The 11762-nt window shown below is 41.6% G+C and overlaps 1 protein-coding gene across 2 annotated transcripts in view; it reads right to left on the reverse strand.

Moving 5' to 3' along the window:
• Positions 1 to 10360, reverse strand: part of scube1 (signal peptide, CUB domain, EGF-like 1) — a 413776-nt gene extending 403416 nt beyond the window's left edge. For both annotated transcript variants that reach the window (XM_070901675.1, XM_070901674.1), the window contains exons 1-2: positions 10211 to 10360; positions 6248 to 6370 (exon numbers count right to left, since the gene is read on the reverse strand). In XM_070901675.1, the coding sequence (XP_070757776.1) occupies positions 6248 to 6370; positions 10211 to 10298 (211 nt within the window). In that variant the 5' untranslated portion in view covers positions 10299 to 10360. The remainder of the gene's footprint in view (positions 1 to 6247; positions 6371 to 10210) is intronic.
• Positions 10361 to 11762: the final 1402 nt, after the last annotated feature.

The raw sequence follows: 11762 nt of genomic DNA on the forward strand, positions 1-11762 counted from the left end.
ACCTGGGGACTGGGAGAAATTTAGAACTCAGTAGAGGAGGACAAAGGGTTTGATTAGGGCAGGGAAAATAGAGTATGAGAGGAAGCTTGCAGGGAACATTAAGATGGGACTGCAAAAGCTTCTATAGATATGGAAAGAGAAAAAGGTTAGTAAAGTCAAGCATAGGTCCCCTGCAGTCAGAATCAGGGGAAGTCATAATGGGGAACAAAGTTAAATGGAAGACCAATTGAACAAGTACTTTGGTTCGGTATTCACTAAGGAGGACACAAACAACCTTCCGGATATAAAAGGAGTCAGTGGGTCGAGTAAGGAGGAATTGAGGGAAATCCTTATTAGTCGGGCAATTGTGCAGGGGAAATTGATGGGACTGAAGGCCGATAAATCCCCAGGGCCTGATGATCTGCATCCCAAAGTACTTAAGGAGGTGGCCTTGGAAATAGCGGATGCATTGACAGTCATTTTCCAACATTCCATTGACTCTGGATCAGTTCCTATGGAGTGGAGGGTAGCCAATGTAAACCCACTTTTTAAAAAAGGAGGGAGAGAAATAACAAATTATAGACCGGTCAGCCTGACATCGGTAGTGGGTAAAATGATGGAATCAATTATTAAGGATGTCATAGCAGCGCATTTGGAAAGAGGTGACATGATAGGTCCAAGTCAGCATGGATTTGTGAAAGGGAAATCATGCTTGACAAATCTTCTGGAATTTTTTGAGGATGTTTCCAGTAGAGTGGACAAGGGAGAACCAGTTGATGTGGTGTATTTGGACTTTCAGAAGACTTTCGACAAGGTCCCACACAAGAGATTAATGTGCAAAGTTAAAGCACATGGGATTGGGGGTAGTGTGCTGACATGGATTGAGAACTGGTTGGCAGACAGGAAGCAAAGAGTAGGAGTAAATGGGTACTTTTCAGAATGGCAGGCAGTGACGAGAGGGGTACCGCAAGGTTCTGTGGTGGGGCCCCAGCTGTTTACATTGTACATTAATGATTTAGACGAGGGGATTAAATGTAGTATCTCCAAATTTGCGGATGACACTAAGTTGGGTGGCAGTGTGAGCTGCGAGGAGGATACTATGAGGCTGCAGAGTGACTTGGATAGGTTAGGTGAGTGGGCAAATGCATGGCAGATGAAGTTTAATGTGGATAAATGTGAGGTTATCCACTTTGGTGGTAAAAACAGAGAGACAGACTATTATCTGAATGGTGACAGATTAGGAAAAGGGGAGGTGCAACGAGACCTGGGTGTCATGGTACATCAGTCATTGAAGGTTGGCATGCAGGTACAGCAGGCAGTAAAGAAAACAAATGGCATGTTGGCCTTCAGAGCTAGGGGATTTGAGTACAGGGGCAGGGAGGTGTTACTACAGTTGTACAGGGCCTTGGTGAGGCCACACCTGGAGTATTGTGTACAGTTGTGGTCTCCTAACCTGAGGAAGGACATGATTGCTATTGAGGGAGTGCAGTGAAGGTTCACCAGACTGATTCCCGAGATGGCGGGATTGACATATCAAGAAAGACTGAATCAACTGGGCTTGTATTCACTGGAGTTCAGAAGAATGAGAGGGGACCTCATAGAAACGTTTAAAATTCTGACGGGTTTAGACAGGTTAGATGCAGGAAGAATGTTCCCAATGTTGGGGAAGTCCAGAACCAGGGGTCACAGTCTAAGGATAAGGGGTAAACCATTTAGGACCGAGATGAGGAGAAACTTCTTCACCCAGAGAGTGGTGAACCTGTGGAATTCTCCACCACAGAAAGCTGTTGAGGTCAATTCACTAAATATATTCAAAAAAGAGTTAGATGTAGTCCTTACTACTAGGGGGATCAAGGGGTATGTTGAGAAAGCAGGAATGGGGTACTGAGGTTGCATGTTCAGCCATGAACTCATTGAATGGCGGTACAGGCTCAATGGGCCGAATGGCCTACTCCTGCACCTATTTTCTATGTCTATGTTTCTATGATTCCTTTAGTTAACATATGTTTTTTTTTTGTGGGGCTTATGGGCAGTGTGCGCCGCGCTGAAAGAAATCGTGGACGACCAAAATCGATTAAGTCCACAAAAATGGCGCCGGATCCCGTTTTGACTTGGGTCAGCACCAAAACTTTTTATACTGCCGCACATGGTCGGCACCAGCATCCAAACGTTGGCGAAAGTTGGAAAGTGAGTATTTCACACCAAAAAACGTTTGGACACCGCAAAACAACGCACACTCGTGATGAAAATAGGGGCATAAGAGTTTTCATTAAACTTATGGTTCAATTAAATTATGTACATGCAGGTGTTGTTTTTGGCAAGGTTTGTGTCATGGTTACTGCTTGCACTATTACAAGGTGTGCCACTAGAGGGCACCGCAGTGGGAGACTTGCAGGTTATCTGTACAGGTGTGCCTGGCCTAGTATAAAAGGCAGGCCACCATATGTGATCCTCACTCTGGAGTTATCAATAAAGGACTAAGGTCACTACACTTCAAGTACAACACATTGCCTCGTAGAATCATTATCAGAGCATCTAAAGGCATAACAGTTTGGATGTGGCTTTGATAAGTTGGTATGAACAGGCATGATGTAAAGTGATGTGCACAGAGAAGTGTCTGTGGATGAGACAAGATGTATACAAGGCTCTGGGCAGATGGAAGACCATATCAATTCCTTTATGGTTCCTTTAATAAAAGCTTCTTGAGTCCTTAAAACCTGCTCCTATCCTTCATCAGTCCCCAGCAAACCTGGGCACCCATTTTATATCGGCATGATTTATATCTAACAATAATTAGGCAGTAATAATAGAAAATGGAATGTATAGCATAACCATGTCACTTAAATATGCCTGACAAATATTTTGGCTGGTATCCAATGTAACGGGTTGAAATAATAACCAAGAACGTTCTCACGTGCTCACTAGAAGCCTGGAGGAATGAAAAATACTAACAGTTCCAGATAACTTTTTTCCCAGTCTGCCAAAGACATGACACTCCCTTGCGCGCTCACCACCCTTCTACAAATAAACACAATAAGATCGGCAACCATAACATTCGATGAAAGATTATAGCTTCCAGTTGTTGAAATAGTCAAATCAAAGATCTGTCTGTGATGCTATGTACTTCTTCAGTAGCAGTAATACGTTTTTACAACTGAGCTAACACAGACTACACAAGTTTGAAGCTTTACTTGCCCATCAAAGGCTCAGCTGTGGGACAGACTATCAGTGGTGATGGTTGTGCTCTTCCACATGAGACAAGTCACTTTGGTCTAGCCTTTGTGCCAGAAATCAAAATGCCAGAGCTAGAATAATATTATTTTACACTAGATAACTATAGTATAAACATTGATGTCGATCAAATCACAGGATATTTCATGTTGAAAGCATAAGATCTCCAGACTTTCTTACATAGTATTTTACAGCACAGAAACAGGGCATTCGACCTAACAGGTCTGTGCCGGTGTTAATGCTCCACACAAGCCTCCTCCCACCTTACTTCATCTCACTCCATCAACATATTCTTCTCCCTCATGTACTTATCTAGCTTCCCCTTAAATGCATCTGTGCTATTCGCCTCAACTACTCCTTGTGGTATCGACATCCACATTCTCACCACTCTGAGTAAAGAAGTTTCTCCTGAATTCTTTATTGGATTTATTCATGACTATCTTATAATTATAGCCCTTAGTTTTGGACTCCCCACAAGTGGAAACACTTTCTCTACATCTATCCTATCATATCCCTTCATTATATTAAAGACCTTTATCGGGTCAATTGGACAATTGCTCAAACCACAAACAATGTTGTGAATTCTGCAACCAACTTCTTAATGTCACAGCATATGGAGGGTACATGCTGGCACTTCATTGTGTTCCCATTATATGAAATACATATCTGTATGAAGAATTTTCACAATACACACATCGGTCTTCGGAATATAATATCTTGGAATCATGTAACACCTATTAAGTTATTGTTAATTAATGAAGCGAGTGTTTATATCTTGATATTCCTTTCCTAATAGGATAAAGACAGTAAGCTGTTAAGTCAGAACTGCGTTTAATGTGGCCTATTCCTTTAAGCCCACATTATGCAACTGGATCAGAGTAGAAATACAGGCCCAGAAAATCCACAGGCCATTGATCCCAGACTCAGAGCAAAGATCTGCTCACTGTGGTCCAGGCCACAATCCAGGCATGGACCCCCAGGTGAGCCCGACATCCACCGTTCAGTGGGCCAGTACTTCTGCCCTCATGTGAAATAACAGCCCACTGATGTTCTGGCAGCCAAGAACGAAAAAACTCCTAGCCTGGGAATTCCAGCTCTTGGCCACATTCCTCCTTATGTTGTTGACCTTGCTTGAGATGGTTCTACAAACAAAACCCCCAGAAAGTGCGGAGGAAGGCTGGGATCTGATGCATCCATGTCTTAATATAATTTACAGCCCATCTGCCAGATTAACAATAGGACTATACTGAAAGGGCTGCAGATATTCAGCTCCTGAATCTTTTACTTACTCACCAACACTTTGTGGGAATGTGGTCTAAATAGCTGCCCTCTGGAGGTCAATTAGATGCTAATTGTGGTTGCTGAAAGAAGTTGGTTTATATAAAAATAATGTCCTGAAGGAAAATGCTGCCCCTTCTTCTGAAGCTAGGAGGAATCATTAGTTGATTGGCCTCCTAATGCTATAGACTGAATAGCTGCTTGCAAATCCCTTGGAAGGAAGCCAGATTATCAAGATCATGCTAGCTGGCATTGTAAATGGTTCCATCTCCTTAGAGACTGACTCCCTCAAAAGAAAACACCCTCAAACCCCTCTGTCCTTGCCAACAACCAACCCATCTCCAACCTCCCTTTCCTCTCCAAATTGTCATCTTCCAAATTCCTGCCCATCTTTCCCACAACTCCCCATTTCAGTCTCTCCAATGAGGTTTCTGCCCCTGCCAGTGCACTGCAATCACCCTAACCAAAGTGACAAATTACATTCTCTGTAACCCTGGTGCATTATGCCTCCTCCGCCTCCTCTTCTTTGCAGCTTTTGACATGGTCGACCACATCATCTTCCCCAAGCACTTCTCCCATGTTGTCCAATTGGGTGAAACTGCCATTGCTTGGATCTACTCTTACCTATTCAATCATAGTCAGACCCATCTGCAAGGGTCTGCAAGGTTAAAAATATTATTTTACTTCTATAAACAAGAGCAATGAAACAAGAAAAATTATAAATGAAAAAAATCACCTACAGAGGGAAGCACAACTGTACAGAACAAATCTGCACCAATCACTGGGGAGGGATTTAGAGTATACAGGTATAACATTGCAAAATGTCCCTCACTCTACCATCAGTTACCCATCTTACCACCACTATTCTTCGGCTCCTCAGAACTCTCACAAAATAATTTGGTCTTCTTACTGCAAAAGAATCTAAAAACATATATTTTGGCATTTCTTTCAGTCCCCCAAGTCCTCCTGCAGTTCAACATCCTTTCCTACCTCCTGTAAAACACTCGGAAATGCTCTTCTACATGGGGAGTGCTAAATTAATGCAAGATAATCATTTATGCAGTGCTGCAGATAGAACAGAAAGTTTTAAAAATATGTTTGAATGTGTATGCCGATAAAGAGAAAAATGAATTTTAAATGTAGCTTTTAGACACATTAACATTTTTGAGGAAATTCAGATTAGAAAAAGAAAAAGTTATTTGTAATGTTTATCATTTAATTCCATTTCCCAAATGAAATTGTAGATGGGTGACCTACTCCCTGACCTTTGACAATTCCACTCTCAAAATGAAGGCTTCCAAGAATGTCATGAGTTGAGATCCTTAAATGTTCATTTTTCCTGCTCCCACCTGATAAGTACCTCATGTCCTCTGTATCTTCCTAGACAGCCTGACTAAGATCAATAATTCTATGCGAAGGATCCTTGCTTATGAGCACTCCAAAACAACTAGTTTTGCTGGTGTGACCGATTCAGAAAACCAGAACCAATACTTTTTTTTGCATTTAGCACGCTTTAGGGAGAGGCTGTAAAATATGTTTAGAAAAAGTCAATACTTTAGTTAGAGTATCAAAATCGTCCGACAAAAGTAATGTTTGTACACCTGGGCGAGAGAGCGAGATTGGCACTATTCTCAGTGAAAGAAAATAATTCACAGTCATCCCGGAGGTTAGAGGGATTCGCTTGTATAACCGGAATAGAAAAATGTTCAGGAGAGGAAGGCAATTAACTAAACCAGCAGATGTTAGTCTCCAACTTTACCTTCACATTGTTTCCCATCTCCTTTGTAGCCAGGTTTGCAGATGCATTTGTAGGATTTGGGCGTATTTTGACAGATTGCATCGATGTGACATTCGTCTGTCCCTACGGCACACTCATCTACATCTAGAACCAGATAAGAAAGATACAGCATCAAGATTCCATTAAACAACCAGAGACACGACACGAGCGTTAAGAGAACAGGTCACATTTGTCACATACATGATGCGAGAAAAAGAAACTAATGAGACAAAAGGAGAAGTGGTCGATCTAGATTTGTAAGTAAAGGGCATGCGCAATGTCACATTATTCCTCTGCATTAATGACTTTACATCCATCTTTCTACAAGAACTCCAAAATATTTTTGAAAAAAGGTGCAATCGCTTTGCACGGTTTAGATACTGACACTTGGGATCCTGTACTATTGCTTGATGACTTCTGAACTAATTTAAATAAATACGGAAACTGACTGAGGCTAGCCAACATCTGAAATAGTTTCATAGAATTTGCAGCACAGAACTAGGCCATTCGGCCCAACTGGTCTCTGCTGGTGTTTATGTTCCACATGCGTCTCCTCCCACCCCACTTCATCTAATCCTATCCGTATGTCCTTCTACTCCTTTCTCCCTCATGTACTTATCTATCTTCCTCTAAAATATATATTTAAAGAAAAACAGAACTTTAATGCTTATCCCTAGTAAGTATGCAAAAGAGCCCAACCTATAGCTGTTCAAAATATTCCTATTTCATAAATTAGAACCTCAATCTTTTAAAAATATAAACATAACCCCGTTCCGACTCATACGTGTCTGAGCTTAATATAGATTGTTTTCATCAAAGCTTAGTCATTTGTTGGCATCACATTACCAATCAATAATTGGACCCAATACATTTTATATAATAATAGGTAGCGATTGGCACAAAAATCCATACAGAACTAAAGTTGCATTCCATAATACATCTCAGTATGCTTGGTGCCAATATCCAAATTACATGTGTTTTTCTAAAACTGGGACAATACAGATCAGTAACTTTGAGACACGAGTGCCCCTACAGATCAAAGCAGTAACTAACAATGTGTAAACTGCCTACACTTTGGTGAACTGTTAAATGCATCAGTGGCATTTAGATTTAAGACAGAAAAGCGACATAAATGCAACTAAAACAATAATGATAGGGAAGGTTGTCCATATGCTAACGATTTGTTTTAAGTCATTAGATTCCCAAATTCTGTTGTTCGTCCTTGAACTATTACTAATAACAGTCGTGTGCACAAACTATGATATGTTCTGGTTTGCACAAGTTCAGTCAGAAATGTACAGCTGTTGGAAAAAAAAGTAGTTTCTATCCGCCGTTTCTAGTCGAGTGGTATTCCCATGGGGCCAATATTACAAACGAATGGGCGGAACCACTGTGCAGCTTGCGAGTGATCAGTGTGACAGTGCGATGTTATTCTACGGCTGCTGGAGGCCAAACACTGAATGGGCAACAACAACAAAAAATGCCGAACTAGGCAGCAATGTCTTTTAAATATACACGTCTCCTTCTCATAAAAAGGCCCCCGGGGGCTTTACATAAATAAAATAAAAAATCGGGATTCGTGTTTCTGCGAAACTAGCCTCTTCCGTGGCCAAGTCTACTTAAATGTACTGCACCTTGAACTTTATGAGGAAACCAGGGTAATTAAGAGGCAATGTTGCGTTAAATTATGATTATTTTGTTTAAATCCGTCTTGCAGTTGCCAGGGACAGCTTTTGTTTCATCTCTCACTAGTAAGTGAAAGCAAACACCTTGAGCTGTATAATAATATTTATCATAAATAGATTTTATTTATCAGAACAGTAACTTATGTACGGGCTCAAAGCACGTCAATTTCGATCAACTCCGCTTCATGAACTCCCTCGTAGCTGTTACAGCAATGCTTTTAGTAATCCCACATTATTTTTTTTATACAAAAACTTATGTTGTTTTTTTAAGAAACAGCAACCGTTACTGTCAAACATAAAGTTAGAATTTGATGTAGGCGGTTATAAATAACGCCTATGTATTCCATTCCAATAATAGTTTTTTTTGTATTCGGGTATTTAGAAACTGTGGTTCTATAATAAACATATAAAGAAAACCCGCGCGAGTCATGAATTGGATGTACAATGCTATCCTGATTTTTGGGGTGCATCTGAGATTCCAGTCAAAATAAAGCGTGTAATGAAACTAACTTTACAAGCATGTCCGTTGAAAATTGACGGCTCTTGTTTTGGAAGCTGATTTAAAAAAAACATAATTTAAGTCCATATTTTATAATCTGATTTAATGGTCAGCCTACGGAGATCTGTCACATTATATCATCCGCCTTCAGGTAGCCAGTGCTATTGATTGATGGATTGCTGTCAATAAGGCGGCTGCATTTGTTGGGATTTGACTAGTAATCGATTTATTCATGGTATAATGATCCATCTGTGTCTGGGACAGCCATTGTCGTTAGTTCCTCGTTGAGTCTGTCCTCCAAGAGTAAATACGAGAAATAGGGCAGACAGCACACACAGTGTACCAATAAACTACGAGCCGGAGGGTTTATTATTGCATCTCAAGATTCTGTTGTAATGCATGTTTTAAGATAAGATAGCCTCGATCTGTCTGGAGGGTTCATTGATACTGGATTTAATAGACTGCAATGGCTCATTACATGACAATAATGGCAACTTAATGAGCGTTAAAACGTTACGCGAGTCTTGAATGAGTACGACCTCATTTATTCAGAGACAATTATTCAACCCCCCCTTACGGAAACAATCGCTTTCTTTTTTAAAAAATCAATTGAATTTGCCGGCTCAGTCAAGTCTAAACGTAGTTTCAGCTAAATGAACTCGGCAATCCGAGAGTGCGCGCCTGCAGGAGACGTATGCAGTGAAGCAGAAAAGAAAAAGTGCCTTGTCATATTTTGACTCATTATCAAGTGCTTCTCTCATATGGTTTCTCCGGACTTGACAGCTGGGTTCCTTGGCACCGCCGCCGCCCTTAGAATTACTGCAAATGAGTCCAAAGGGGCTTTTCATTCGGGCTTGAGGGGGTCATTCCTCGGTGTGTTAAGCAATAAGTAAGAAATCCTCCCTTTCTCTTCAGGGGATGTTTGCCCTGACACAACACGCAGAATGCACTAGAATTCCGTGCCCAGATTAACTCCTAACTAATGCAACTTTTAGCAAGGTTAAAAAAAATATATGTTATATATTCATAGCCGAGCACAGATGGCATATTTCATTGGAGTATATATAATACGATAGAGCTTATTAGCAAAGAATAACTCTGCGATACATCATTCATGTCTGTCATAATCTAGGAGAAGCATTAAAAAATGAAGCCGATTCTTCTGTCTGAGTTTTCAGAATAACTACATTGAGCAAAAGTTAAACACAATTCTCAAACCCCACACAAACTTTAATAGAAAATCTCTAAACAGTTGGTCTCCAAAGATACTGAATTCGTATACAAAAAAAACAGATGAATGTTTTACTAATATCAATGACGTTGAAACTGTTAAAAACTTGAAAGCAGTCCCAGATTAGCATTAAAATGCAAAACGGTCACAATTCAAAGAACTGAAAGAAATGCTTACTCCTTTGTTCCGTTCCCCCCAGGTACTGTATTTTTCTCCTTGACTCGCAATAAAGTAATGCGCTGGTGGTGTTAATGACTTCTGAAAGTTACAAATATTGTCTTGCAAACAGGGTTAGCTGCAGATTTGAACATGTTGATTAGACGCAACTGGGAACTGCTAAAGTCCATAAAAAGTCCACGATATAAAGAAAGATTGCAATCCTGGATTCGGTGGCAGCACTTCATATTTCCCTAATTTCTAACAACTGACAAGTACTCAGCCTCTTCACCAAAAACAGGATGAAATTCCCCCTTTTACAATTTGCAAAAAAAAAGGTTACAGTAAGAAGGTTCAAATTTCGGAACTCTTACCTGCAAGCCCACTAGTTCCCAAGGACCGGCAAGTATTTAACAGGACGAAAAACAAACAAAAGTGCCATGAAAAACAAACAGTCCCCATAATGATATGATTCGATCCTTGGTGTTTCTTTGATAAGACGCGTTTGGACTGAGAAATTGACGAGCTGACAGCCTCATTTTCATGCGAGAACGTCAGGGGCACCGGCGCGGGCGCGCGAGCTCGGGAGCGCGAGCCAGCCGGACCTTCCCGCCGCGTTCCAGCGGGTGCACGCCCGTCCAATGGCGTCGCTGCTCATGGAACGTGAGCGCGGGGGCGGGGGAGACGAAGTCGCGCGCAGGTAAGAGCTAGCTTCTATGCCCATTGGCGAGAGGGGCTAAGAGGCGAGGGCACCGCAAAAAGCGTCAGTGCCGGGCCAGCGTTCAATAATGGAACTTTGTCCGGGCCAGCGTTCGATAATGGAACGCTGTCCCAGACAACGCGCGAGGTCCGGGACCTCTCACTGATGACAGCTGGCGCGAGCTCGATCTTTTTTTCCCTTCCACATCTGCGCGTGCCCGGAGGTAAAGGTTGCAACGAGTGCACATCTAGAAAAGCGCGAGCTTTGTTTCTGCACGGCTGGCAGAGATCGCATGGAGGGGGAGGGATGGTGGAAGAAGTTTTATTTTGGGGGGGGGGCGCACACTTTCAAAGGCGCGAGTTCTGTTCTGAATGGCACCATTCTCATCACTGAGAGCAGCACTCCAGGGAGCTTGTCTGCTTATCTCGCGGAGTAGTGGGTTATTATAACTCGCCACTATCTCTGTGCCTGTCTTTCTCTTTTTTTGTAGCGGTGCAATTTCTCAGTGCTTCCAAAGCCAGGCTGCTGAGATCGCTCCTTTGCCCCTATTTTAACGGCTGGAAAGCTGACTTGCGTCGGATCTCACTCTTTCCTTGCATCTTCCCCGTTATCTTGGCGACTGCTGAGATTTTACAATCCGCTGGTGAGGAATTTCCAGAGCTGAGCCAATTCGAGTCGACAAGCGTCAGTGTCCAGCTCCAATCTCCTTGACAACCAAAGGGGAAGTCGTGTGATTTTACCCTAGAGGTCAGAACAAAGGAATATGGTTTAACTTGGAACAAATATAATAATAGTTTTTTATATTCACACAAGCAGTTACGTAGATGTAGTTAAGTCTTTTTGGATGGGGGTAAGCTATGCTATTGCCAATCTTATACAATGCCATTATTAGTTACTAATTCAACTGATGGTTTAGAGTTAAGTATTCAAAAATTTGGGTCAATGAAAACAGATCAATAACAGTAAGAGATGCAAACGTATTATCAAAGTTACTGATTTATTTGCTGCACTGGGTTCCTTTTGCCGCAGGGGAAGGGGGATCTGAGAATAACATCAAGGAGATGAAAGCTACTTCTTCTCCCCGAGGTAATAATTAGATCAATATTCTTGGCGAAGAGTTAAAGTCATTAATTCTGTGCGGACATAATTAGCCATTGATTATAGGTTCGCGTCACTGCAACGTTTGGATGGATGTACTGATAAGTTCACTATGCTTTCCAAATTCG

The sequence above is a fragment of the Pristiophorus japonicus genome, chromosome 15 (genome assembly GCF_044704955.1).
Source record: "Pristiophorus japonicus isolate sPriJap1 chromosome 15, sPriJap1.hap1, whole genome shotgun sequence".
In the NCBI taxonomy this organism is placed as follows: Eukaryota; Metazoa; Chordata; class Chondrichthyes; family Pristiophoridae; genus Pristiophorus; species Pristiophorus japonicus.